Source organism: Lepisma saccharinum, chromosome 18 (genome assembly GCF_977018435.1).
Source record: "Lepisma saccharinum chromosome 18, izLepSacc3.1, whole genome shotgun sequence".
Taxonomy (NCBI): Eukaryota; Metazoa; Arthropoda; class Insecta; order Zygentoma; family Lepismatidae; genus Lepisma; species Lepisma saccharinum.
The window spans coordinates 39,176,485-39,203,908 of NC_139246.1; the positions used below are offsets into that span (position 1 = coordinate 39,176,485).

Genomic DNA, 27,424 nt, shown 5'->3' on the forward strand with positions numbered 1-27,424 from the left:
CGGTGACCGTACCTCAAATTCACTTCATTACATGACTTCTTCAGACATATCAAGCGGATTTTTCTTGCTCATAATTCGTTCCGTTCTACCCTGTAGAACGGGGGATCGAACCAATGGGAAAGTACCTCATCCCATGAATTGCACCACTAGCTTGCAACGACGGCCAGATAAGAGGTAAATGATCTAGCATAAATAAATAACATTACAGATGTTTTATCCCAACCCTTCTGACTGAAAATGGCAGATAGATGGATAGTGACAACTCACCCTGTTCGATATCGGGACACCTTGTCTCCCTCTCTCTTCATCTGGTAGCGATCAATCATCAAAAGGCCCCTTGACCCTCATTTTGTTGGTTTTGCCTAACCTTCACTCACCTCCCCTGAAGGTAAACGTCTCCCCACTTCCTCTGAAAAAAAAAAACCTTTCTCGGCTAAAACCAGCTACAGGTCTGGTCAAGTTTGGACAAGTTTGTGCATGATTATGCACGATATCGAGCAGGGATGTTACAATCTTCTCCTTACAAAACAATTTCCGAAATTGAAATTGGAAAATCTAAATTGTCTGCCATTCCCCAAAAAATAAAACAGAAGGAATTTTATTACATAAGAATACAGAAAATGAAAATAAAAGTGGTTTGAATCCTCCACCAAAAAAAAAAAAATGTTTTTGAAACAATATGCGAAGTTACAAAGCTTTACATTTGGAAATGATTCCATTCGCCACACTCGCTGGTAGTGTTTTTGTCTTGAGAGAAAGGAAAATGCATAGACACATGTGTATCATACGAGAGAGAGCATTGTTCTCAAAACCGCTGAGTAGGCTGGCGTTCGAAGGCACCCGAGCACACTTCGAGCTGCGAGGCTTTTGCCATAACTTCACATAAACAACACAAAAAAAAAGAAGGGCGCCAATAGTTAGAGCTGACGAAGCGTCTGGTGTTATTGCATCCAACGGCGCTTCTCCTCGATGGGACTGTGAAGGAGAAGTGAAGCGACGTGGTGAACACCAAGCTCTAAGCGCACTGGCACGTCGATGTATAAGGAAGGAAATGTAATTTACTAAAAAAACAGAGACGCTGAAAATAAAGACACATCACACGTTCACAATCTCCTACCCTTAACCACACGATATTATAGGAAGAAACGAAGAATATATACGCACTATTCGGTGGACCAGGGTTTAGTGTCACATTACCTGGCCGGGAAAAAATAGTTCCAACCCCGGGCCGGAGTTTGTCCATGTGGCACTAACCCGCTAAATGTCAAACGCCAGCGTAGCGATGGGGCGTTCGAATATGACCTGACTGGATGGCCAGAATGAAAGTTACCCAACTCAGAGCCCTCTGTAGCCTGTTTGAGGCATCGTAGAACTCTGAAATTTGGTGAATCCACTATGCAGACCATGGGGAAGAGGATGGCGATAAAAATAGTTCAATTTTCCGCCACCAGGTTGAAATGTGGCGCTGTACTTCCATGATGGGTTGTAATAATGATGTAAACTGCTCCAATAACGGGAACAAAAGGCTCTATCCGCCACTGCAACAGCCACTTCGGTGACAACTTCTTCTGCAACCGACCGGCGGCATAGAGATTCGCTGTGTGCGCGTAAAGATTAACGCCCACTGAGACGCGGAGCAACGTAGCAACTGACGCATTTCCGGCGTCTCACTGGCAAGGACGGCGCTACAGGGGGACTAGGGGGCTGAGGCCCCCAAAACTGGTCTCAGCCCCCCTTGTAGCCCCCTAGATTTTTTTAAATACGGTAGATGGATTTCGATCGAAAACTTAAAAAGTAGAAGTTTACATTTTCCATTATAAAACTTCCATTGGGGCAAGTTCAATGTTCAAATACATTTTCTAGTTCGGTTAGATCGCAAGGTTACCTTATTTATGATGTGTTGTAAAATAAAAAGGGGGAGGGATCAGCTGCAGATATGCCTGGATAACAGTGGCCACTGATCATTTATTTGATACCAAATAATTGGACAATTTAGTCGCCAAACTTGCTACGAAATCTGGTGCCTGTCTGGTAGGTGAACGTATTCAGTGACTGTGAGATTATTCTTTGATTGTTGGCATATACAGTTTCTGAATAGGTCTAGCAGGTGTGACAAATGAATTTTATATGAATAAGTAGAACGACGTTCAAAATCTAAAGAAGCGTTTGTTATGTTTATTTTCTGTTTGCTAGTTCCTCGTTGGACTACCGACAATTGCATGAGTGTTTGCAATGTTCTATCATTGGTCTCGTCGTTATATCTATTCTTACCGCTGCAAATATTCGAGAGGGACAAATACGATGATAAAGAATCAAAGAGTACACAAACTACCCGATTCTTAAATGCTAACATTAAAATTGGGCTCCCAGCCCAGATAGTCTGGCCGTAAACCTGATATAAAGGGGTCCTGGCTTCCACCCTCGGTCGAGGTATAACATCTCATTAAGTGGTTCGGTTGGGATTACACTAGAAACTGTAGCTCTCGTCCGTACTGTAGCACACTGTGCATATTGTGAACACCTTATATATATATATATATATATATATATATATATATATATATATATATATATATATCATCTCTCTCGAATATATATATATATTTGCCAAACAAAAATAATAAAATAAAATAAAAATATTTGGACAATTTAAGGTTATGACACACAGGTAGAAAGGAACTAAAAATAAAGACCCTTCAGTACATCCTTGCAGTGGTTGAAACATTAAAAACTGCCTTTTACGAACTTTACAAGCTTTGTGTTATTGAAATGCGCATAGCCCCATCAACGGCTGCTTGCAGTAAATCAGGTGTTATCTTCGTAATCGAATTGGTAACGAGAGGTTCAGTGCTCCATCTACATAGTATTCTCTCTTTGAGAAAGAGCTTGCAAAATCTTTGGATTTGAACAAGGTTGTAGCTGCCCATGAAAATATACGTATCTTATCGTATTTCTTGATGTGGTTCATATTCTCATTTTAGCAACAAAAAAAAAGTACTCAAACTCTTTACTCTGTTGTTTATGTTTATACGTTTATCCGTAGCTTTTATGACGTATTTTGTACTGTTTATATGAATAGTAATTAGTAAGTCTGTGATATTATTCCACTCAAAAATGCCTTTGGAAGAGACAACAATAGAATTATTGCATTTTACTTGACATGAAAGATCCGTGCCTAAAAGTACTTTTGAGTGTGATGGAACAAAATGCACTGTCATTGGTAAAAATATACCGTAGAAAAGTTTTACGTAAATACCTTTTACTTGGTATAAGTTAGCACCCCGAGAATTTGACTCCGAAATATTTAGCCCCCCCCCCCCCTACTTATTTCAGGCTGGCACCGTCACTGCTCACTGGGCGAAAACCTGCAGAGTTCTGGCACGGAAATTCCGTGCTTCGGTTCCGCGTGTTTCCCTGTAGTGGGCGTTACACCATTTGATTTCAATGAAAGCAGACAACAGAAGTTCTGTTGCCGCATTTCTCCGCGTTTCCCCACGTCTCAGTGGGCGATGCGCTTAAAAGCCTATTGTTGACAAACCGTGATTGTAAGTCTCACACCGAGGACTGCACTAAATATAACATAAACTCGTTCTTGAAGGTCAAACCAATTCCTACTCGCAAGCTTGCCAACTCATCCAGATGAATGTCTTAGTATAGTAGAACCACAAGCAAAAAAACCTGCGCAGACCCACGACTCCTGTGCACCGTACTCCTGCGTGGAAGGGTGGGGCAGAGTGGACCATACTTCCTTATGGCCCGAGCTGAACGGAAGAAGGGAAAGCTGCGCGGGGACTTTTCGAACGATACTTGTGATGTTCAGTATTCACAAACTTACGAAGACAAAGAATTTCCAATAAATGCGGACTGAAATTCAAGCGTTCATTCTAAAATGTCCTCATCGTGTTTCGAGTGGCACACAATATCAATAATCGCAAGAAATAGAAACATCACAGTCTGCGTGTTCGAAACAAGGTGGAGAAGTCCATGGGCGTATTTAAAGGGTGTTCAACGGGTCCAACCCTCCCCCTTAGATTCAGTAAAATACTAGATTACCTGTTCTATCCGCTATGCGCAGACTTGTTCGTAAAAATTTCTTCAGACTTATTTTGTTCTCATAAATTGTAAGCGAATACAACGGGATACGGATGGCAAAGAAATTAATTCCACACACCAGATGGGACTGCAAAGTAAATGTCTGCAATATCCTGATAGTTTTGGAATTTCTCTGGAAAATACTCAGAAAACTCCTGACATTTCACAAATTCTATAGTGCCACATGTAATTTCTGCTCGAAGCAGCCGCTTGTGAACTTTTAGCACGAATATTATAATTTCATTAAAAGTTCCCGATATGGTTTGTTACGTACCATTCAAGACTTAAGTATTCCTCAGGTTCTAATTTTTTTATCATTTGAAATTTCCCAATTGTCGAAAGTCGATAAACCATTTTCCAAACTTTAGATCGGAATGGGAAACTTGTCCCTATTGGAGATTGTAACTGCATCCGGGTTAGCTTCAGCTATTAGTACTTCTACTCTCTCTGGGTTGAGTGGGTGTGGATTTAGAAAGAAAATAGTTGGTGAAGAATATGATGGTGCTGATGTAATGGGTGGTAGAATTAAGGGGGTGAAATAGATTGATAATTTCAGAGAAGTGTCCAAAGGCAATTTTTGTACATTTTAACCCTGGCTGTTGCCCATTTCTGTGGAATTTCGGCGATATTGAGACTGTCAAATCAGTTACAATTTTTTCCCCTCAAGTCTTCTCAAAGAAGCATCCCCCCGTGAGCACGTCGTGGGTCCCGGGTTCGAAACCCGAAATGGGCATGGGCATTTGTGGATGTCCATTCATCAATTTCATCATGTCATCGCTCAACCCGATCTTCGGAAATAAACCAGAAGTGGCACAAAAAGCGAAGTAAAATAATGCAAATAAATCAATCAATCTTCTCAAAATACGTAATTTGGTTGTAAAAAATGCAGTGCAAGATAGCTAGGGAAGTTCTGTAACGTTCTCAAGTTGTTTCACACAAAATGGACAGAAACGTATCAATAGTCAGTAGGGTGACTTGTGAAATCATATACACTAATAGTAGAAACTTTACTGCTGTCCATTTTTGGACCATTTTGTAGTAGAAATGAACCCAAGTTTCTCTGAACACAGTCAACATATTGAAAAATTGCAACTACCTATTCCAATATGAAATGCCTATTCCTCATTCATTGGAACAGTGTGTCAAAATGTTGGATGGCCTGGTTGATATTTTTTACATTTTCAAATCTGAATGAAAAATGTGGCAAACAGTAATTGAAAAGACATGTCCAGGGTCTGCATTGTAGGTAGTAGAACATTGTGACAAGCTCTTGTAATGCACAAATTGTTGGTGATCTTGGCTACACTGACAGTTTCATCTTCAACGTCAGAGAGGATGTGTTTAACATTGAGGAGGTTGAAATAATGTCCTCGCAATTCAACGGGAGATCCTCGACTAATGGACCCTGCACTTTAAAGTTACACCGATGTTATTTTCAATTATGTAGCAAGGAGGAAAAGTCTAATTCTAACATTGTAATTCTTTTTTAAAGAGAAGCTGGGATTAGCTTTTTCAAAAGCATTTTCTTCTCATTTTATGTAGAAAAGTTAGAAGTTCGTAGATAGACTTAATTTAATAAATGTGTAACCTTTCATGTGGTGGTAGAGTAGATTTTGATAGCCAGATCATACCTAGGGACGCTATACATCCCGAATTTTCAGGGACAATCCCGGAATGGTATCATTTTTTCCGGTGTTCCGAATAGATTCTTCGGGATGCACAAATGTCCTGGAATCGGTTGGGAAAGAAGAAATGATTAAGACTCCTACTTTCGTGAACTTTTTTTTTTATATTTAATGCGTGGACGTAATTTTAAAATGCTCATTTACAAAACAATCTAACTCTACATTGAACCATTCCCTCTCCATAATACAAGAGTTAACGAGATACAGACTTCACGATGGCGCCACCGTCTGCTAGCAGTGCTGAATTTCTCTTACGATTCTCTTCCATTGTATAGTAACCTGCTTACTATAAGGAGTCAATGCTTGGATGCCTATCTGTTCAGTCCGCAGTTTTCAAATAAAGTTCCCACACAATTTGTGATGTAAATGACAATTATGTTGTATACATACAACTTTATCGGGTCCAGTCCATAGGCGCCGACTCCATGGGGCTTGGGGGGTCTCGAGCCCCGCCCCCCGCCAATGTTAACGATGTGGGTGCAGAGCCCCCCAAATAATTTTGCTTAAGAGGATCTAATGTATTATTTTGCTTCTCTTGTAAAATTTACTCTGAATTGTGCCACATGAACTTAACTTTAAATACACATTTGAAATGTTCTAGACCATCAACTTTGGGGGCTGAGACCGCTAAACCATCAACTTTGGAGGGGCTATGACCGAAGACAACAAAACACATGAATTATTACTATATACTAAGTATATAATTATTATTTACTATTATACATATATTAATCAGAGACATAATGAATTTAGCCAACGACTTGTTAAAAACTGTTTGGGAATCCCCTAAAAGAATGCAAATATTCAGGAATATTATTGATGTGAATGAGAAGGCTGGTCATACTGGACTGTGGCAAATTTGCCCTCGTCGGTGGACATTGAGAGCATCCAGTATGCAACAGATCTTAAGGAACTATGAAAACTTTTTAAAGTTTTTTGAGAAATTTTGTGAAGAAGATTCTACTGACGCAGCATCAAAATGTGCTGGATACCTAGAGACAATGCTTCACTTCAAGACATTTTTCTTTCTCTCCCTCTACTGCCATGTGATAGGTCCAATAGAAGAGGTAAACTGTAAGATTCAGTTTTCACGCATTGGCGCTACAGAAGTGGAATCAAAACTAAAATACTTGACTGACATCTTTCAAGAAAAGCGAATGGGTTTTGAGCAGTTCTGGCAGAAATGCACAGAGGGCAAACCCAGCCTCGTTGATGAGCCAGAATTGGCCCGGCAACGTCACGTCCCTAAGAGACTTGAAAATCCTGATGCTGCCAAACCTCACAAGTTCTACACTCCAAAATAGTATTATAAATCAATATACACTGACGTGTGTGACACAGCAAAATCATGTGTTAAACAAGGACATGAATCTACAGGACTACAAAAAGTAACAGCCGTAGAGAAAGAATGCATCTCAGCTGTGAACAGTTGCACAATAAACTTTCAGCAAATGTGAGAATTCTTTCGCCAAGATTTGGATGCCGATAGGCTCTCCTTACACATGTCCATGCTTGGTGATATCGCCAAACAGAAGAAAGTGGTTCTAACTACCATGCTTGACATAAGGAAGTTTCTTTTAGAAGACAGCACCCTCCAGGAGTTTCTGCCTGAAGTTGCCAAATTCAGGATGGTCCTCCACACTGTGCCAATGACGACAGCCGCAGCCGAAGGTCATTCAGCGCTATTCGCCGACTAAATACATATTTGAGATCTACAATGGGACAAAAGAGACTAAGCAGCTTAGCGGTACTCCACATACATCAAACTATGCTTGATAATTTGGACCTGAGACCGCTCTTTAATGAGTTCATAAAAAAATAACCCAGTGCATAGAGCAACTTTTGCTTTATTTCTAAATCATGTTCATATGTTTCTATTGTGTATGTCACTTTATATCTTAGTGTACATGCTATTTTTTTTATTATTGCAAAATTAAATTTAGAAAGTAAAATATTGTAGCAAGAACAAAAAAGTAAAACTATTTTCCTGCGATTTGTGTTAGCATTTATGTAAATAATTAAATAAAACTGTTAAATATTCGTTATGTTATGGGTACGTCAACACTAAGGTTATTTGAACGCGTCACATGTCTGTTGCGGACATTAAAACACACCCATGCTCTCGCTGAGACTCGAACTCGAGACCTCTAGATCAAAGCGAGTTGAGTCGACCACCCAACACGCTCGGCTACCGAGGACGGCATAAAACTGATAGGTTGGCCTCTTAATGTAAATACATACTTTTCAATAAAAATGTTAGTTATCTAAAAAAAAACAAATGAGCAGACACAAAAGACATAAAGAGACTTTGAAACATTTTCTAAACGTTTTTCATGATACGTTTCATTTGCATGAGGAATATAATAGCTGCTTAAAAACTGTACTGCTATACGAAGACGTAATTTTTGTTTTTAAAAAAGGGAGAGAGTGGGTCATTCGTTCATTTATTTCAGTGATCAGAGCCCCTCCCATAATTTTGACAAGTCGGCGCCCCTGGTCCAATCCCCCCCCCCTTCCCTAACAAGCTACCGGTCAGTAGTGTCTAGTGTCCCGGATTTTCACTAATGAAATATAGGAACCCAAATTGAACTAAAAGTTTAACCCCCCCCCCCCTTACGTGAGCTATATATACGCCCATGTGGAGAACACATTATGTTTGCCTTTGTTCTTTCGCAGTTTTCATCATCATCTGTCGCACGTGTTTCTTGCGATTGGCACGCGCCCATGGAAGTTACGTCAGAGCGATCATTTGCTGTCTTGGGTTCAGTGGCGTAAATAGCACCCCGCAACTGCCGCGATGCGGGAGGGGGGCGCACGGGTTTGGGGCCGCAGTAAGAATGATAAATTAAGAAAGACCGATAGTTCACAAAAGTTTTCCTTTCGGCGTTAAAATATATTTTCAACCAAACATATTATATTTCTACGTCCTTACAATTGCAAACAGAAAATATTACTAATCACTAGAAAATTAGTGAATTACGAAGAAAACCTTCATTAGCTGAATTCAAGTCATTGATTACGTCACCGAAGGGTAGACGACAGGTAAGAAAATACGTTTTTCTACCGTGCTTTAGAGCTTGTAGTAAATCAATTAAACAATAGATTTCAATGTATGAAACAAATTAAAGAAAGCTTCACCACCCTAACGGAACACACAGACAGACATTTAGTGGAATCTGCTATTTTCTGGGAGAAATATGAAGAAAATGTATCTTTCACTGTAGCTACAGACATTGTTTGCTCTCGGAATGTAGTGTCAAAACTGAAATAATAATAATAATAATTTATTTATTTATTTAGCGAAAGATCCTTAACAGAACCAATAGTTCCAATTACAAAGGATCATATTAAAAATATTTATAATATAGATTAAATGTACATTTTAAAAATTACAAAACAACAGAATTACAGTATTACAAAATACAAAGCAAAAGATAAAAAAAAGATAAAAATGGCAGTAGGTATGTTACACAAAGTAACAGAACAAAATACACACACAATATAGTACAATCACAACAGAGTACTGCTAAATACTTTCAAATACAAACATATTATACATCGCACAATAGACGATGAACACTAAGATTAATTACACAATTTGTACAAATATCAAATCCATATGAGAGTAAATAAGGTATGAATTTAAATACATAGTATTGATAAAAATAATATAATACAAACACAGCTTCAATCAAATTTACTGTGAATTTAAATGATTAGGCAATGACAATATATGTATTTTTATTATTGAGCTATATGTTGTTATAATTTGTGCATAGTCTGATAACAACTGAAGATTTATGTATATTGTTTCTCGATTTATCAATAAAAAAAGGAAGCAAACACCTAAAATTTATTGGCTTAACATTAAGTTTAAAATATTGCAACACTTCAGGAGAATCTATTAAGTAATTCATAATCTTATAAAGTATAAAATATTGAGCTATTAATCTTCTAGATTTCAAAGGTGGCACCTGAAAATCTACAAGTAAAAAATTATAAGAAATTCTATTTAATACTGCTGAACGATTATACTTTTTAAAATACAAATATCGTAAAAATTTAAACTGAATTCGTTCAATATTATCTGAATGTACTTGATAAAATGGATCCCAAATTTCACTTAAGTATTCAAGTCTTGAACGAACGATTGCATTATATAGGTTCATTAAAACTTGCGTATTCTTAAAATCTTTAGTTGACCTAATTATAAATCCAAGACGTTTATATGAATCCGAGCAGATGTAAGAATAATGATGTTTATAGTTTAAATTCTTATCCAATATTAATCCTAAATCATTGATTACATCTACGCGTGTAAGTACACTTCCATTAAAAATATAATTAGGAAGTACGACTTTTGTTTTATTTGTAAACGTTATTGTTGAGCATTTACTAATATTAAAATATAATTTATTCTGAACGCTCCATTGATAACAAGCATCTATATCTTTTTGTAATAAGATAGCATCTTCTGGAAGTATAATGCCTTTAAAAATCTTTAAATCATCTGCATACAATAATCAGCGTGAAAACTTTATAACAGATGGAAGATCATTTATATATAACGCAAAAAGAAGGGGACCAAGATTTGATCCCCTTAATAATAATAATAATAATAATAATAATATTAATAATAATAATAATAATAGTAATAGTAATAATAATAATAATAATAATAATAATAATAATAATAATAATAATAAACATGTCGATCATCAGCGAAGTTTCAGAATTCCTGTTGTTGGAAAACAAAATTCTGGCAAGTAGCATTCCTGACGTATGAACTGCTTATATATGCAGTATTTGACCATAACTGTGACGTCTTCATCAACTGAAAGGTCGTTTTCGAAGCTAAAATTGATGAAAAATTACTTGAAGAGCGCAATGACAAGAGTGAGATTGAGAGGACTGGCGTTGTTTAGTATCGAAAGCGATCGGGCTCGAAAACTGGACTTGACCAAACTAGCAAGAGAATTTGCTTCCATCAAAAAACGCAGAGGACTGGTAATGGGCAATCAACACTTAATTTTTGTAGGAACAGTGTATTGTCATATGTAATTATATATTTTTCTACAGTTTGTCTGTTGTCTTAACCTTTCGTACAAGTTTTTACATTGATTCAAATTACATGTATGCATTTTCATATTTGTATAGGTCTAATATGTGAATTAATATTTTAGAAAGGAGAGCTTTAAAAAAAAACTAGTATGGGAGCACAACTGAAAGTTGCGGGGGGGGGGGTAGCGCAGAACGTAATAGTTACGCTACTGCTTGAGTTGCATACATACAGGTTAGATTTTAAGCGCTTGTAGAGCAGAAACTAAGCGCTCAGGGAATGTATAAGGAGTGGTCCTGAAAATATTCAATTAACTCATTCTAATTATTTTAATATTTATTTTGTATTTTCATTTTTAATAGTAATTTTAATAATAGTTTATATTAATATGTATTTATATAGTTTATATTAAAGCTGTTATGAAAAATGGTAAAATTCTGTTCGATGTAATGTTCATAAGGGAAAGTTACTAAAAATGTGTATGATATCTACCAGCATACAAGAGTTGTGGAAGTTATTTTGCGACACCCTGTATTATAGATTCCGAGATTCGAGATCGACACTTGCCTTTCGAGAACGAGACGGAGGTTTCTGAATGGAGACGAAAACGAGAGCGAAACAGGTACATGCCACCCATAGGCGGAGTTCTGGAGGGGCCATGGAGGGCCTGGCCCCCCAATTTAAAAAAGACTAAAAAAATAACACATGATTAAGTTCAGTTACTACATTTTTGTTATGAAGCCATACCGCAAATCTTGACGTTTGGCATGTTGGCATCTGCGGTAATTGCGCCGCAATAGCGGGTCTTAGACGATTTGATTGATGTGTACAGTTTCAAGAAAGAAAAACGAAAAATGACTTTGTGTTGAGACAACAGGTACTGGTGAGGCATCAAAAGAACTTTTCAATTTAATTTTTCTAAAATTTCTGAAGCTTACTCATGTACAGTAACTTTTTTAAAAAGTAATAGGAGTATTGTATCAATAAAAAAGTGATGAAATGCAAAATGCAATAATCGTACTGTTTTGCTTCTTTTAAAACTAACAACCAATATACTAATTAATATTTGTTTACTTAAGCAAGGATATTTAACATTACAAATCTAAAAGGCCTAAAACTAAGTGTTTTTAAGTTGTTCTTGTTTTTTTAATTTCCGAGGGAAGGCCTCCGGACACCTTATAAACTAGGGGATATTCAATAAGCCTCAGGTACATCATATGCTTTTCCCAGAGTCTGGCCCCCCAAAGCAAATGCTCAAACTCCGCCCATGGCCACCCCTTCTCTTTACCCATTAATCCGCCACTGGTCACTACAGGACTGTTACGGGATTGGTATAATTCATTAAACGTAATGTAATTACAAAAAGTTACGGTAGCGTGACAGAGGTATGAGAGATACGACGATAAGTGAGCTCTGTCGCCTACGCTTTAGGCAAGAAACGAGTTATTGAAATGGAGAGCTACACGCACGCATCGTACGTTTCATATGGATTAGCTACATAACCTTGCTACAGGCAGAGTTGGGAACTTACTCAAAATAAGTTACAGTTGCCTAGGGTGACCAGACATACTATTTTTAAGAGTATTATACTCTTTTAGAGGTTCATATACTCTATACTCTTTTCAATTTGCAAAAATCCCCAAATATACTCTTCTCCTTACTATTTAATTTCATTCATTATTTTACGCTTAAAAATGCGTTAAAATCCACAGAAAGAAAATAAATAATGATGGGTAAGTGGAGGTCAGTACAGGCTGGGTCAAATTTAAAAGTGATTGTGCCTCTTATAAAAATCTTGTTTACTCTGCCTGGTACAAATGTTGATTGTGAAAGACTCTTCAGTGTTCTTAAAACTTATTGGCGAGAGGAAAAAAGTACACTCCCGGTGTCAACACTCGAACAAGTAATGAAAGTTAAATTCAGTGTGGACATGACCTGTGAAGAGTTGGGACTGGCAATAAAGGACGATTTAATCATAATTTAATTACATTAGACCCATAAGTAATTTGAATCTGTAAAGTGTAATCCTTTTTTATAGGGGTTATAATGGAAGCAATAACAAATAGCTACCCTTATTTTCGTTTTCTTTTTATGTTTTGTGATTGGGCACCTTCAACCTATAGACCATACTCTTTTTGGTCAACAAATATCTGGTCACCCTACAGTTGCCGTTACTATGTCATACAACCAGGCCAGTACCCAGGTTTTTTTTTTTTTTTAGGGAGGAGCCATTTCCGAAAATGTAGAACAGAGAAAAGATCCGAAATGCTGTGCGTTTGACGGAATTAGGTTATTTTACGTTGCTTTTCGGTTGTTTGTCTAATCGAGACAATGGGATGAGTGATGACATGATGAAATTGATGAAGGAACACACAAAGAACACGCATGCCCAGAATGGAATTCGAACACGGGACACCTGACGTTATAGTGCGCTGTGTTAACCACTCTGCCCCGGTGGTCGGCGAAATGTTGTTAGAGTATTATTAATATTACAGCTAGATATAAACGTACAATTGTAGAGTTTCAATATTATGATCAGTGGCGGCGATTGAGTTCTAAAACTGGGGGGGGGGGCAAAGGACAGTTTACTTTCTCTTGATAGATAAGTGCGGGGGCAAAAGTGGCAAAAAGTGGGTGGGCAACTGCACCCCATCGCCCACCTAATCACCGCCATTGATTATGATCCAAAGTAACGGGAAAAAACTCAACTCAGCGATACCCCTTCCTCGACCCAACAATCAACAACACGGACAAAAGACAAAGGCTGTAACACGGCATACAGCGTAGTGGTTCTGTTTACATTCCATTGTCAGAAGTATTCGAATAATAGGCTACTGTGTTCGGAAAATTAACAATGTTTTCAACTTTCCTTCAATCTTCTTACACCAGCGCCATTGAACAGCCATGAGAATTCCATGTTCACAAATAATACATTTATAAATTTAATGATAGGTTAAGAACATGTGTAAATGTGAGTTAACCAAAAAAACGAGCTACTTTCGCATTACGACTGCTTCCAAAAAGTTGGGACAGTTCCGACTAAATCGGGAAAAAAACAAAAAAACATTCATTTAAGTAAGGACAAAATCGAAATTTTTAAGAATTTGAAAAATTGTTTGTGCTATTTTAGGAGCTTTTTATTTAAATTTGAATTTGAATTTAAAATTTTGGGTGCGTCAGCACTTACGCTATTTTGCACCCGTCACATTATACGAGGGCCAGCCCCTTACCATTACAAATGACAACTCTAACGTTGCATAACTAAAAATCTTAAAATATTCTGACTTCTGTTAAAAGCTGAGGCTGTAAACGGGCACTCAGCACACACAAGGACAAAAAACAGGACAACACACACAGAATTATACTGGCCATAGTGCCAGACGCCAGAGCCTTTTTCGTCTGCAAAATGCAGTCCAGGGTGTACTGCGTGGAAGTAAGGTTGACTTTTGGGTGCCTACGTGGAAGGTACCCCTTACACCTCCAGGAGCTTTTGATAGGTGCAGATTTAAATATTTCACAGTTCCAGGGGAGAGAACCATGCCCCCCATGGCCCGTCCTTGGGTACGGTCCTGCATACAATAATAACATAAATAGCACATCTGTTCTATGTAGTACACATTTCCCGGTATAACTTTAAGAAGTTAAATTTGTGTGCTGGACTAGAGGTTTTGATAAGAAAATCCTCAAATGCACTTCATACTAATAACACTGGTCAACAGCCAAAATGCGACATGAGTGATATATACAATTTCTGGTCAATATTGGTCTCCTAAATACGAAACTGTAGTTAAAAATCGCAATTGACTAATTATAATTGAGTTACAGGGCATTGTTGATTTGGAGAAGTTTCCTATATATATGGTATTGCATAGCTGTAAGAAGTAAATGTTGAGTTTTTATTTTCTTATCTTATTTTTTTTATTTGTTGTAAGGAAAGGGGTGACTGTTCAAGATCAGCCACAAAACTTCTTTATTCTTTGTTTTGTGAGGTGTTAATTTGTGCAGACGTGATTGTGGCTTTATAAAACTAGGTTGAGTGTGTGCATTTATCGAAGATCGTGTTTGCGTATTACGTGGTCCGTTTCTGGTAAGGTTGACATTTAATTAAATTGCTGAGTGATGTTAAAAAATGCCACGTAAATGCATTATCAATGCTAACAATGTCTGTTATGTTTATTGTCATATTGTGTTTTCAGGACAGTGGAGAAATATTACCCCTGCTGTAAGAACAGCCTACAATCTATATTTCGGTAAATACTGCAAATTCGGAGATGAAGATAAAGTTTTGGGCTCCACATTTCCGTTGTAAGACCTGCTGGACTGGATGAATCACAGAAGACCATTGATGCCATTTAGTATTCCCTTGATTTGGCTGGAGCCCACTAATCATACAGACGATTGTTTATTTTTTTGTATGGTCCCATCAATACAACGTATGTCCAATACTAAAAAGAAGACAATTGTATTTCCAAATATTCGTTCTGCTTCTCGTCCTGTGGCGCATAGTAATGAACTACCTGTTGCAACACCCCCTGAATCTTATTCTGTAGACTCACAAGACGAACCGTATGATTCACAACCTTCCACATCTACAGATCCGGACTTTGCAGGTGATGTTAAACTTACAGAACAGCACAAGGTTAGCCAAGGCAGAGCTATTAGCCTCCAGAGTTCAACAATGAAATTTTCTGGCTAGTAATGTGAAGGCGTCATTTTATCGTGACAGTCAAAAAATGTTGGAAGAATACTTTTCTACCGAATAAGATCTGATATACTGCAGTCATATTAATGGTTTATTGGGGGCTATGGGCATTAAGCACATCTGCGAAGAGTGGCGGTTGTTCATAGATGCATCGGTATAAAGTCTAAAAGCTGTACTGCTTCATAACAGCAATCAATTGACGTCAATCCTTATTGGTTATTCTGTGTAAAAGAAAGAATCGTATGATAGCCTAAAATTCCTCCTTCAATCAATTAAATGCAACAACTAGGTATATACCTACGGAAAATATGTGCAGATTTGAAAGTCGTTGCTATTTTAACTGAACTCCAACAAGGCTATACCAAATATTGCTGTTTCCACTGCGAATGGAATAGCAGAGATAAAGCTTCTCATTTTATTAAAAAGGATTGGCCATTACGTCAAAGTATGGAAACTGAAAATATGAATGTGCATAATGAACCTCTCGTTGAATCTGAAAATATTATACTTCCTGCACTTCATATAAAGCTTGGACTGATCAAAAACTTTGTCAAAACGTTGGATCGAAACTCTTTGGTATTCAAGCTTGGACTGATCAAAAACTTTGTCAAAACGTTGGATCGAAACTCTTTGGTATTCAAAAATCAGTGAACAGAAGATCAAGGAAGGAATTTTTGTGGGCCCTCAAATTCGTCAACTTCACCAGGACGAGATCTTCGAACACCTGCTAAGTGATGTTGAGAAAGGTGCATGGAGTTCTTTCGGAGAAGTCTCCAACAATTTTTTGGGAAACAAACGTGCTGAAGACTACGAAAAACTTGTAAGTAATTTGGTTTCATCGTGTCAAAAAATGGGTTGCAATATGTTCCTTAAATTGCATTTTCTACTCTCATCTCAATTTCTTCCTGAAATGTTGTGGGGAGGTAAGTGATGAACACAGTGAGCATTTCCACCAACAAATATCTGTAATGGAGAAAAGATACAAAGGGAAATGGAGTAGAGGAATGCTTGCCGACTATTGCTGGACAGTAACCAGGGATGATCCTGAACTTCACTACAAGAGGGAAGCAAAGAGGAAGCGGATTTAATCCCACGTAAGTAGTAAAGAACACACCATACAGTAGTATAGTAGAAAATATTTATTTTGTGATTAATGTAAAAACTATGATTCATGAATTTACTTGGAAAGGCAAATGGAAATGTACCCATGTTTTGTACTGTTCGCATAATACAGTTCAAGCGTAAAAGTCACATGCACACCAAGCATACGTCATTCCACTACATTAGAACATTGGGAAACCCGACTTTTCGACAATACCTCGTATAATTCTTAAACCGGAAGTCGAGTGGCATTTTCATTGTCAGTTTCGTGTTCAGCATCATGGATTGATAAAGAAAAGTGAATTTTCATCCATGTCGCAAAAAAAAAATTAAAATTTGTTGACCAGTGTAATCATTCCAAACAGAAGTTGGATTGACGCCAGCTCTGTTTTCAAGCACGGGGGGAGGAAGGTATTTATCTTGCAAATGGCCTTCAGAATTTCCTGTGAATTTATTTTAACTGTTTCAAGGTTTTCCTTGGGATACAACAGAAACTCATTGTTACCATTTAATCCAGGGGCCGATTTGATAGTTGCTGCCCTAGTAAGGTGACCGTACGTTTTGACCGGGACAGTCACGTTTAGGAGACGTGTCCTTGTGTCCTTGTTTTAAAAATCCTTAATATGTCCCGTTTTATAAAAATCTTAGGAAAATATTTGGACTTAAAAGGGATGAGGAGACACGTGAGTGGAGAAGGTTACATAATTTAGAACTACATAATTTGTATTCATGTCCAGATATTATTAGAATAATTAAATCACGAAGACTTAGGTGGGCAGGTCATGTGCCACGAATGGGAGAGGAAAGAGGAGTTTACAGGATTCTTGTTGGGAAACCTGATGGTAAGAGACCTGTAGGAAGGCCAAAACGAAGATGGACGGACAACGTTGAGATGGACCTAAAGGAAATCGGTAGGGATGGAAAAGAGTATATAGATCTTGCTCAAGATCGGGACAGATGGAAGGCCTGTGTTGCTGCAGCCATGAACCTTCGGATTTAAGAAGGCTAGAGAGTTAGTTTTATAAAAATCTAGAAGTTTGCTCGAAAATTATATCTAAATTTGAGACATTCCATGCTAAAAGAAGTCGATGGCACATTTTATAAACTAGTGTCATGAAAGTTATTTCTAGAAATATGTTAGAAGTCCAGCGCAGATAATTCTGCCGTGCAATGCGCGACAGAACTAAAGAAGCAGTGTTGCTAATGGACCAGATAGAAAAATCGCTGCGGTGCGCCGATGCACAGCTGTTACGTACAACAATAAAATTAGAGAATTCAGGTCTATCTAACGTTGAGTTTTAAACGTCATGCATTATACCAGGACTAGGATTAATATGTACTAACAAGTGGCTTTGTATGTAGCTACATACATATGGACTAAAAATTCGCAAAATATGAACTAACACATAAGTAAAATTACCAAAAATGCTGCATAGAAGACTTCTTCATACGATTCCTTATTTGAGTGATTTCAAACAAAATAAAAAAATATATATATTATTTTTCATTGCATTAATGCACTGGTGGCGTTCTAACTTTTCACTCCCAAAACCCGTATACACTGGTATGGAACTGCAACGGCAGATAATAACATGCCAAGGTGTTAAACCGCTACAATTGCACCATAACACTCCTCCTCAAGCAGTATTATTATTTCCTCTCTGAGATCGGCGACAGTCGGTTGCCTTTGTTGTACATTTACAAATGATGCCGGCTTCCACAACAATAACAAGTACATATACTGCCACTGGACGATAAGCTGCGCGGCTTTTTCTTTTGTTATGAACCAGGGCCGGCGCTAGTCATTTTGCCTCCCTGGGAGGTGGCGGCAGATGCCGCTCTATTTCGACCCCCCCCCCCCGGTCATTACGCAGCAACGGAAAATTGAAAATCAATATATTCCTAACTAAAACATCAAAATATAAAATAAATAATGAGACTTCTTATGCTATTTCAATACTATTCAGCGCAAAAGAATATCTCGCTCGATCACAGTTTTCAATAGGCTTATTTTTTTCTTCTCTTCAAATTTTGCCGCTCTGGGCGATGGGACGGTTCGCCCTCCCCTTCCGCCGGCCCTGCTATGAACTTGGTCACCCATCAAAGCATGGCAATTTTAACACAGAAAACAATATGTATTGCATTAAGCAGCAAAAATGACAGCCTCCTCTATGCAATTTCTACAAGAGCCAGAGTTGAAATGATGTTGGAGCCACATAATTTATTTATTTTGAATAATTCCAAAATTATGAAGTATGAACAATTTGTGAATTAAACCTGTTGAAATATGTAAAATTAAGTATATTTTCCTTAAATATGTAAAAGTAAGTATTTATTAAAGTTAGAAATATGGAAAAATATTGACAATAAAATGTACCTTAAATCACTACAAACAGTACTATTCGCACAGATATCACAAAATTTCAGCGATATTTCGTCAGACTAAAAGTATGTAATTTACCTATAAATCCTAGCCCTGATTATAACCAGTAGATAACATTGAACACAGCTATGGGTTCGGTAAATTGTCTACAGTTCAGAAAAAAAAACAACAACTGGGAACTTACCTCCAGTTATTCAGAAGAGAGTAGTTCCTCAATTCCTAATAAATCCTCGGTGTCGGTGTCGGTGTCGGTGTCGGTGTCGGTGGAATCGGACCCTACATGGATGACGAGAGGGGCAGCCGCCTCCTCGTAGTCGTCTATTAATCCCTCACGTTCCATGTACTCACGCTCCATCTGTTCTGCATGACGACATGTTGACGCCCATTCTTCGGTCGTGACTTTTTCAAATTTTTGTGTCGCAAGCGTCATGACGTCGTCCAATTTAAATGTCACATTATGTGATGCCACCCAGTTCTTTACAAGAGCCCAGATTTTTTCTATGGGATTTAATTCAGGATGATATGGTGGGAGTCTTAAAACGGAATGGCCATGTTCATTTAACAAAGAGTCCACTTTATATGTTACATGTTTCGCTTTATGTACTTTAATTATGTCATATAACTCAGGCTTCGTCATATCAGGTGTAAAGGGAATGCCTCTTCCTTGGAGCCAACTCTGCATGTCTTTCTTTAACGAGCCGAGAGTAGGAGCAGGATTTATTTGTGCATTGTGGTAAGAAGCGTTGTCAAGAATCACCACAGAACTGGGCGGCAGATTTGGAATTAATTTCTCACGGAGCCACTTCATAAAGTTTTCGCTATTCATGTCATCGTGGTAGTCTCCTGACTTGGTATTTGATTTGAATAAGAGTAGGGCATTGGGGACAAATCCATTCTTGCCTCCTGCGTGAACTATTACCAGGCGCCGTCCTTTAGACAAAGGCACCCGAAGCCCTCTTCCAGAGTCATCCGACCAAGAAAGCGATGTGGTGTGGGTGCTGTGCAAATAAGTCTCGTCTATGTATATTATTGGTCGGTCTTGTCGTCTGTAGTGCATTATTTGCCTCAAAAACCTTGTTCTTTTAAGGCGAATATCTTGCATTTCTGTCAGAATGGTTCTATTGTTTTGTGTCTTCCTCCACCTAAATCCCATCTTTCGCAGCAAACGTCGCAAACTCTCTTGACTTCCCGCAAAATTTATGTCCGCCTGTAATTTGACATGCAATTTTTTCAATGTCGGCACTTCATTTTCACGCAGAGCGTAGTCGTATATGCGCCTACGGATAACGTTTTCATCGAAAGCATCCACTGACGATTTGGTCGCTGGTCTTTGTCGTTCTTTCCCGGGAGTGTGGAATGATGTGCAGGGGCCTTCTGACATCTCAAGAGATTGTCTTTCGTTCATAATAGCCCTGATTGTTCTTTCAGGAACTCCAGTCGCAGCCGCTGCTCTCTTGCCAAAATGCTTTATTGGGATGCTAACACCATGACTGGCTTCCTCCTTCATGAACGCGTGCACGTTGCTTAGAATTTCCCGAGCTTGGCTATGCAAGGTTTTTGATTTCAACTTCGACAGAACTGGAGGCATTATGGAATTTAACGTTCATTAGCAAACACACACTTTTACATACACACACGCAATACACGCACACAACGTCAAACCGGTCAAATACTTAGTATAAAATAAAAATATGGTGCTTCCAATCCAACAAAACTCACCGCCACTTTCCCTGCCTTTCCACTTACGTGACAGAAATAGTGCTTCATTATTACAGTTGGCAACACTAGTTACTAGCTAGCCAATGAACATGCACTGCATAAAAGAAGCAAGCACTACGCCGTGCTATATTGCCACATTAGCGTCCCTGCCGAAAGGTGGGAACCGCGAGCTGGAGCACTATTCAATTGTTTTCAATGATGTTTGCGCGAGTGTGTCCAGGAATGGAATGACAATATGGCAACAATAGCGAAGGTTTTCGAGCAGGGTAGAACACGTGATGCTAAGAGAGAGGGAGACGAAACGAAAATTCGTTTCTACGCAACGGCAAATTTACGTGTGTGGCACTCTATTTTTCATTTTTAGCGTCGCTTTTCCGCCACTTTTGGGTAATTGCGCAAACAAAATGATATAATTTCGTTCATAAGCTTCGAGCAGGCAGCAGTTTAATGTTTGAATTTTCTCTCGTCGGGGTTTTTCTTGTTTTGTGCTGGTTATTTCTAGAACAGTGAATAAAAATGACCAAGAAGCGTACATGTAAATAATTTCAAACGGGACTGCACGAAGATTTTAAATTCCTGCATCTCGACACAAACTCAAACGAAAATTCCTAATGAATAGGCGAATGCTAATATATTTCCTAGTTTAACTAAAAATAATAATAGTAATAATAGTTTTATCATTGCCGACTTTTCAGGAGGGGGTAAACTGACTTCCTTAAGACTTCCCATTTTAGTGTCACCCTATGCCCTAGGCCAGTGTGTATATGACGTAATAATTAACGTAACTACAGTGAAATCGCGGTATCGCCCGGTGCGGGACCCGCCTCACTGGATAAGAATACTAAGAATAACTTGCGGTCAAACAGCCAATTCTGCAACTGCCTCACTTTTGTGGGCAAAGAGCGGCAACCTTTCAAACCCTCCTCGAAGCAGCCAGCAGGGAAAGCGGATTTTGTCAAAATAACCTTTCTGCGCTGTGATTGCACACCGGTTCCTAGCGTGACTTCACTGTAGTGTCCACCGTTAGGTTAACCGCAACTGGTAGGTGGGACGACTTTTAAGGCGGGAAAGAGGCAACAAGTGTAAGGGATAGTTCGAAGACAAGCGTCTCGGCCGGCCCCCGTGGCAGAGTAGTTAGCACATCGACGCCAGGGGTCCCGGGTTCGAATCCCGGCCTGCGCATTTATTTATTTATTTATTTAACACTACAGGCAAATGCCCAGTTACAGTGCTTTGAGATTAAATTCTGAGTTAAGTTCACATACATATTGACAAAACAAAAATAATTAAGAATTGGAAATAGAAAACAAAAGCAATTAGAATTAGAGAAGAAACTATAAGAAGGAACAAAATAATCATTACATAACAACAATATATAGGTGGTATGTCATAAAGTATATAACATATTTGGTTACAATGTTATTATATAGGGTTCACATAATATGTTTGCTTTTAGGTCTGAGTAGATCAATGTCAGGGGTATTATTAGAGACTATATTGTACAACACGCACATCCTCCTCATGGGATCCGTTTTGGCCATCCTGGATCTACCGAGTGAAATTTGGATATGATTTGTGATGATAATGAGTAGCCAATTTAAGAAAAAAGAAACCTTTTTGCTACCTTACTATACATTTGTCAGATCAAAACTTGAATAGTATGCCTCAATCGTTTGGGACCCGTTATTTAAAATGGAAATCGAGAAAATAGAGAAACTCCAAAATAAATTCTTAAGGCATTTAGTACATAAATTAGATGGCATTAATCCAAAATTCACTTCGGGTGACATATTACGCAACATGCTGAGTGTCCCGTCCCTTGAAAAAAGAAGACAGGTGCACCAGAGTTAACCTTCCTTTCCAAAATTGTAAATGGAAAAAGAGACTCCTCCGCACTTCTCTCAAAAATAACCTTTTATGTTCCATACTCAAAATTAATACCCAGAAATGACCTTCCTGTGTGCTTCACTGAGGATGCGCGCAGTGTGTGTCTGGACATTTAAATCTTTGTCAAATGTGACTCCAAGGTCAGTTACAGTATTCTCTCTTAGGATTTCTACGTCGGAAATGTTATACGAGTATTGGATGGGATGTTTGTTACGTGTGAATGATACTACTTTGCATTTCTTGAGATTGAGATTAACCTTGTTGTTCTTGCACCAATCATATCATACTTCGTTAAGTTCGTCTTGTAATTTCGTTCAGTTGTGATCGCTTTTAATGTGTTTGAAAATGTTGACATCGTCAGCAAAGATTATCTTTTCTGAGTTTTTTAGTGCGTCGGGTAAATCATTAATGAGAATGAAGTACAGCAGGGGGTCTAGGTTCGAACCAGGGACACCAGGTAATAGGAGGACCTTAGTCCTTGGTGCATGACATATTGTCGTCTATTCTGTAAATATAAAGCAAGTAGTTATAAGTTGCGGGGAGAGGCAGATGTAAGCTAGTTTCTGAATTAAAGTATCCTGGTGTACCGTGTCGAAGGCCTTTGAGAAGTCCGTGTATATTACATCGACTTGTCATTTATCGTCAGTAGTTGATGCAACGTAATTTGTTAATTCGACGACATTAGTCACAGTTAACGGTTTTGTACAAATCCATGCTGGTGTGGAGAAAGGATAGGTTTGACATGCGAGTAAATGTGATGTCACGAGAATTTCTCTCGACGGAAAATGCTCAGAAAATTCCTTGACACTTTACTAATTCCAGAATATTGCATGTGATTCCTGCCCAGAGCAGTCGTTTTCGAATTTGTAGCATCGTTGTGGAGTTTTTAAGACAGAGCGCGATACCACGCTAGGGTCCAAAGTTCGAATTCCGCCTGGGCATGAGTGTACTGTGCGAGTGTCCCTTCACCAATTTCATCATTTCATCACTCATCCTCATCGTCCCGATTAGCCAAAAGTGGCAGAAAAGCAACGTAAAATAAAGTAATCAATCAACGAGTATGAGACATATAACATAAATACCTGTTCTTAAAAGCCAAGCAAAGTAATTCAGTTACGCAAAAACACATCAGTATTAGCAGACTCTGCAAGTAGATTGTGCGCGGTAGATGGGTTAACTCAATTTTGTACTACGCATTTTCAAATTTCAATTTTGTTTTTAAAATTTCTTCCTGTGATGTTCTTTTATTTTATATTATCACTATCTTGTTTAAAGTTTCATTTGTTCTAATATTTTTGTGTATTTTTGAATGAATAAAATGTATAATGTAGATATAAATCACAGTCATCTGGTAGAAATGTAATGGAAAATCAGACAAAATAAATTAATAAACATATTATAGACAGTTACTACACACTCCCCATTTCAGACGGGGTTTCCTTATCACACGACGCGAGGACAACTCTGCTTCTGACGTCATCAGGGAAAACTTTCATTGTTAGGCTAAATGCCTAAGTTGTTAGGTTTAGTTCTCTTAGCATAAGTAATACATTTACAGTGTATTTATTATACTAAGAGAATCAAACCTAACAGACCTAACCTAACAACGTACGCATTCCTCGTCTGACGTCAGAACGCAAAGTTGTCCTCGTGTTGTGCGATAAGGGAGACATTTTCCAGACACGTGCTTGTTTGGGTTTGAATTGAAGTTTTTAAGTCCACTTTATGCACAGGACTGGACCTACAGTTCAAAGTGGGATGCGAACCACTGTGCCTCCACCGGGTATCAAACCCGTGCGAAATCCTGGGAGGATGGGGGGGATTTTCAACCACCACCAACCTTGGCCTCAAAAATGCCGCGAACCAAAAAATTTCCGGGGGGGGGAGTTTGTGTTGTAACAACAAAATATAAGCAATTGCTGTTGACTTCAAATATACTTTACAAAGGATAATATCAAAAACAAACATAGAGCAGTGTGACTGTGAGTATTGAATGCTCTCTCTCTCTTTCAAGAGATCATTAACAGATCTACACCAGTAGATAACAATATACACACAATAAAAGTAAAACAAGAATGCAAGATAAATGTAGCTATTAAATCTAATTGATTTATATTAATAGAAAGCAAAAACTGAACAAAAAGTTAAACATGATAAAACTATTTCAACTATTTCGTATTTTTAACACCTTTAACCAGTTATTAAAGGAATTACTTTGCTACTTTATAAATAGCAGATATATATATATAAAGTATTAAAGTAACAAATTTATTCCTTCATGTGTATTTAATAATAACAATGTATTTCTAAATATTTAGTAATTTACTTCCATATTGAATAACATTATACGTATATATTGTATGTGCATGTATATCCCCCCATCCCGCTTCCCAGTCTTCAATGATTTCACACCCTGGTGGATACTAATCAGGAACTTACCTGACAGAATGCACAGCTCATCAGGCATCTGGGGTTCCGCAAGCTGGTTGGTGGCAATCGCGACGTAGGCCACAAAGAGGCTCGCTGTGTGGGACATCAAGTTCTTCCCGTGAAGATTTCTCATCTCCGGGAGCAGAGCGTACACAACAAACGTCGCCAAAAGGAAAATCGAACCAATGATCATCAGCGGAGAGTACAGCTGAGAATGCAGCACGTTTTGTTGTTCTGGGAAACAATTGAGCAAGATGATTTCGTTGGGGACAACCGTTAAGGCGCTGCAGTAGTCGGTGGATGGTATGGTGTCTGTGTACCCCTTTGCTTTCAAGTCCCCATTATCGGATATCGCATTATCTTCGCTCCAGTTCAGTAGATGGAAGCCTGTCGAGCTGCATTTGGGCATTTGGTGGAGGAAGAAAACCGGCCTTGCACTTGACGTTTCGAAGTCTTTCGCGAAGATGGTAAGGTTTCTGGCGACAGTCCTTTCAGCTTTGACACACTTACGAGCCGTGGAATTGAAAACTTTGTTATCGTCGCCGCAACACACGCGAATGCATCCCATGGTGAGACATGGGCACAGTAAAGCTGCATAGGAATTGGAAGCATGATTCACTCTGTCCACACAATATGATGTTGCCGGGAAGGTGTTATTGTGCATGTCCGCGAGAGTACCGTTGTCGAAAATCCGGAACTCGTCTTTCGACAAGAAATCGCTGTGCAGCAACACTTCGACATCCTCTGTGCTGCAGGGTATCAGGTGGCTCGTGGCGTTGTGCAAGAACGCCTGGAGCGAGAATTCTTCCGGCACCCAAGAAGTTTCATTATGGTCCGAGTTTACACATTTCGGGTTGCCGATGTTCGTGTGCAAGCGTTCACCTTCTGCACAACACTTGCTGATGCTAAGACGCGAGGCACACAAAGTGATGCACAAGAGTAGCGTAACAGTAACGCCGAATGTGTTTCCGAGATGCGACACCATGGTAGTAATTCACGCAACATATCCTGGTCAACCTCGCAGCCTTGACTGGACGGACCCTTCGACTAGCTTTGAGCTTCAATGCGCGCGCACGCGTGGTTTTCCTCATAGCCAGAGGATCTATGTAATTTGATTTCAACCTCTCATGCTGTCTGCGGGGATGGTGGAATAACCGCGAAAGAGATTAAGCGCGAAACGGAGTAAGCGCGAAATGTAACACAGGACAGGATTAAACGCAAAAGGAAGAAGAGCGAACAGAAAAGATGCGAAGGAATAAGCGCGAAAGGTTTAAGCGCAAAATGGAATATGCGCGAAAGGAATTACGAGACAGATTAAGCGCGAAAGGAATTACAGCAAGACAGATTAAGCGCGAAAGGAATTACAGCGAGGCAGATCAAGCACGAGAGCAATTACAGCGAGACAGATTAAGCGCGAAAGGAATTACAGCGAAACAGATTAAGCGCTAAAGGAATTACAGCGAGACAGATTAGGCGCTAAAGGAATTACAGCGAGACAGATTAAGCGCGAAAGGAATTCCAGCGAGACAGGTTAAACGCGAAAGGAATTACAGCGAGGAAGATTAAGCGCTAAAGGAATTACAGCGAGACAGATTAAGCACGAAAGGAATTACAGCGAGAAAGATTAAGCGCGAAAGGAATTACAGCGAGACAGAGTAAGCGCTAAAGGAATTCCAGCGAGACAGATTAAGCGTGAAAGGAATTACAGCGAGACAGATTAAGCGCGAGAGCAATTACAGCGAGACAGATTAAGCGCGAAAGGAACTACAGCGAAACAGATTAAGCGCTAAAGGAATTACAGCGAGACAGATTAGGCGCGAAAGCAATTACAGCGAGACAGATTAAGTGCGAAAGGAATTCCAGCGATACAGATTAAACGCGAAAGGAATTACAGCGAGGAAGATTAAGCGCTAAAGGAATTACAGCGAGACAGATTAAGCACGAAAGGAATTACAGCGAGAAAGATTAAGCGCGAAAGGAATTACAGCGAGACAGATTAAGCGCTAAAGGAATTCCAGCGAGACAGATTAAGCGTGAAAGGAATTACAGCGAGACAGATTAAGCGCGAGAGCAATTACAGCGAGACAGATTAAGCGCGAAAGGAACTACAGCGAAACAGATTAAGCGCTAAAGGAATTACAGCGAGACAGATTAGGCGCTAAAGGAATTACAGCGAGACAGATTAAGCGCGAAAGGAATTCCAGCGAGACAGATTAAACGCGAAAGGAATTACAGCGAGGAAGATTAAGCGCTAAAGGAATTACAGCGAGACAGATTAAGCGCGAAAGGAATTCCAGCGAGACAGATTAAACGCGAATGGAATTACAGCGAGACAGATTAAACGCGAATGGAATTACAGCGAGACA

General features: G+C 38.8%; 1 protein-coding gene across 1 annotated transcript in view; it reads right to left on the reverse strand.

Moving 5' to 3' along the window:
- Positions 1-26,076, reverse strand: part of LOC146002005 (G-protein coupled receptor Mth2-like) — a 37,074-nt gene extending 10,998 nt beyond the window's left edge. The window contains exon 1 of the mRNA XM_083139710.1: positions 25,068-26,076. Within this exon, the coding sequence (XP_082995836.1) occupies positions 25,068-26,043 (976 nt within the window). The 5' untranslated portion in view covers positions 26,044-26,076. The remainder of the gene's footprint in view (positions 1-25,067) is intronic.
- Between the last annotated feature and the right edge of the window lie 1,348 nt (positions 26,077-27,424).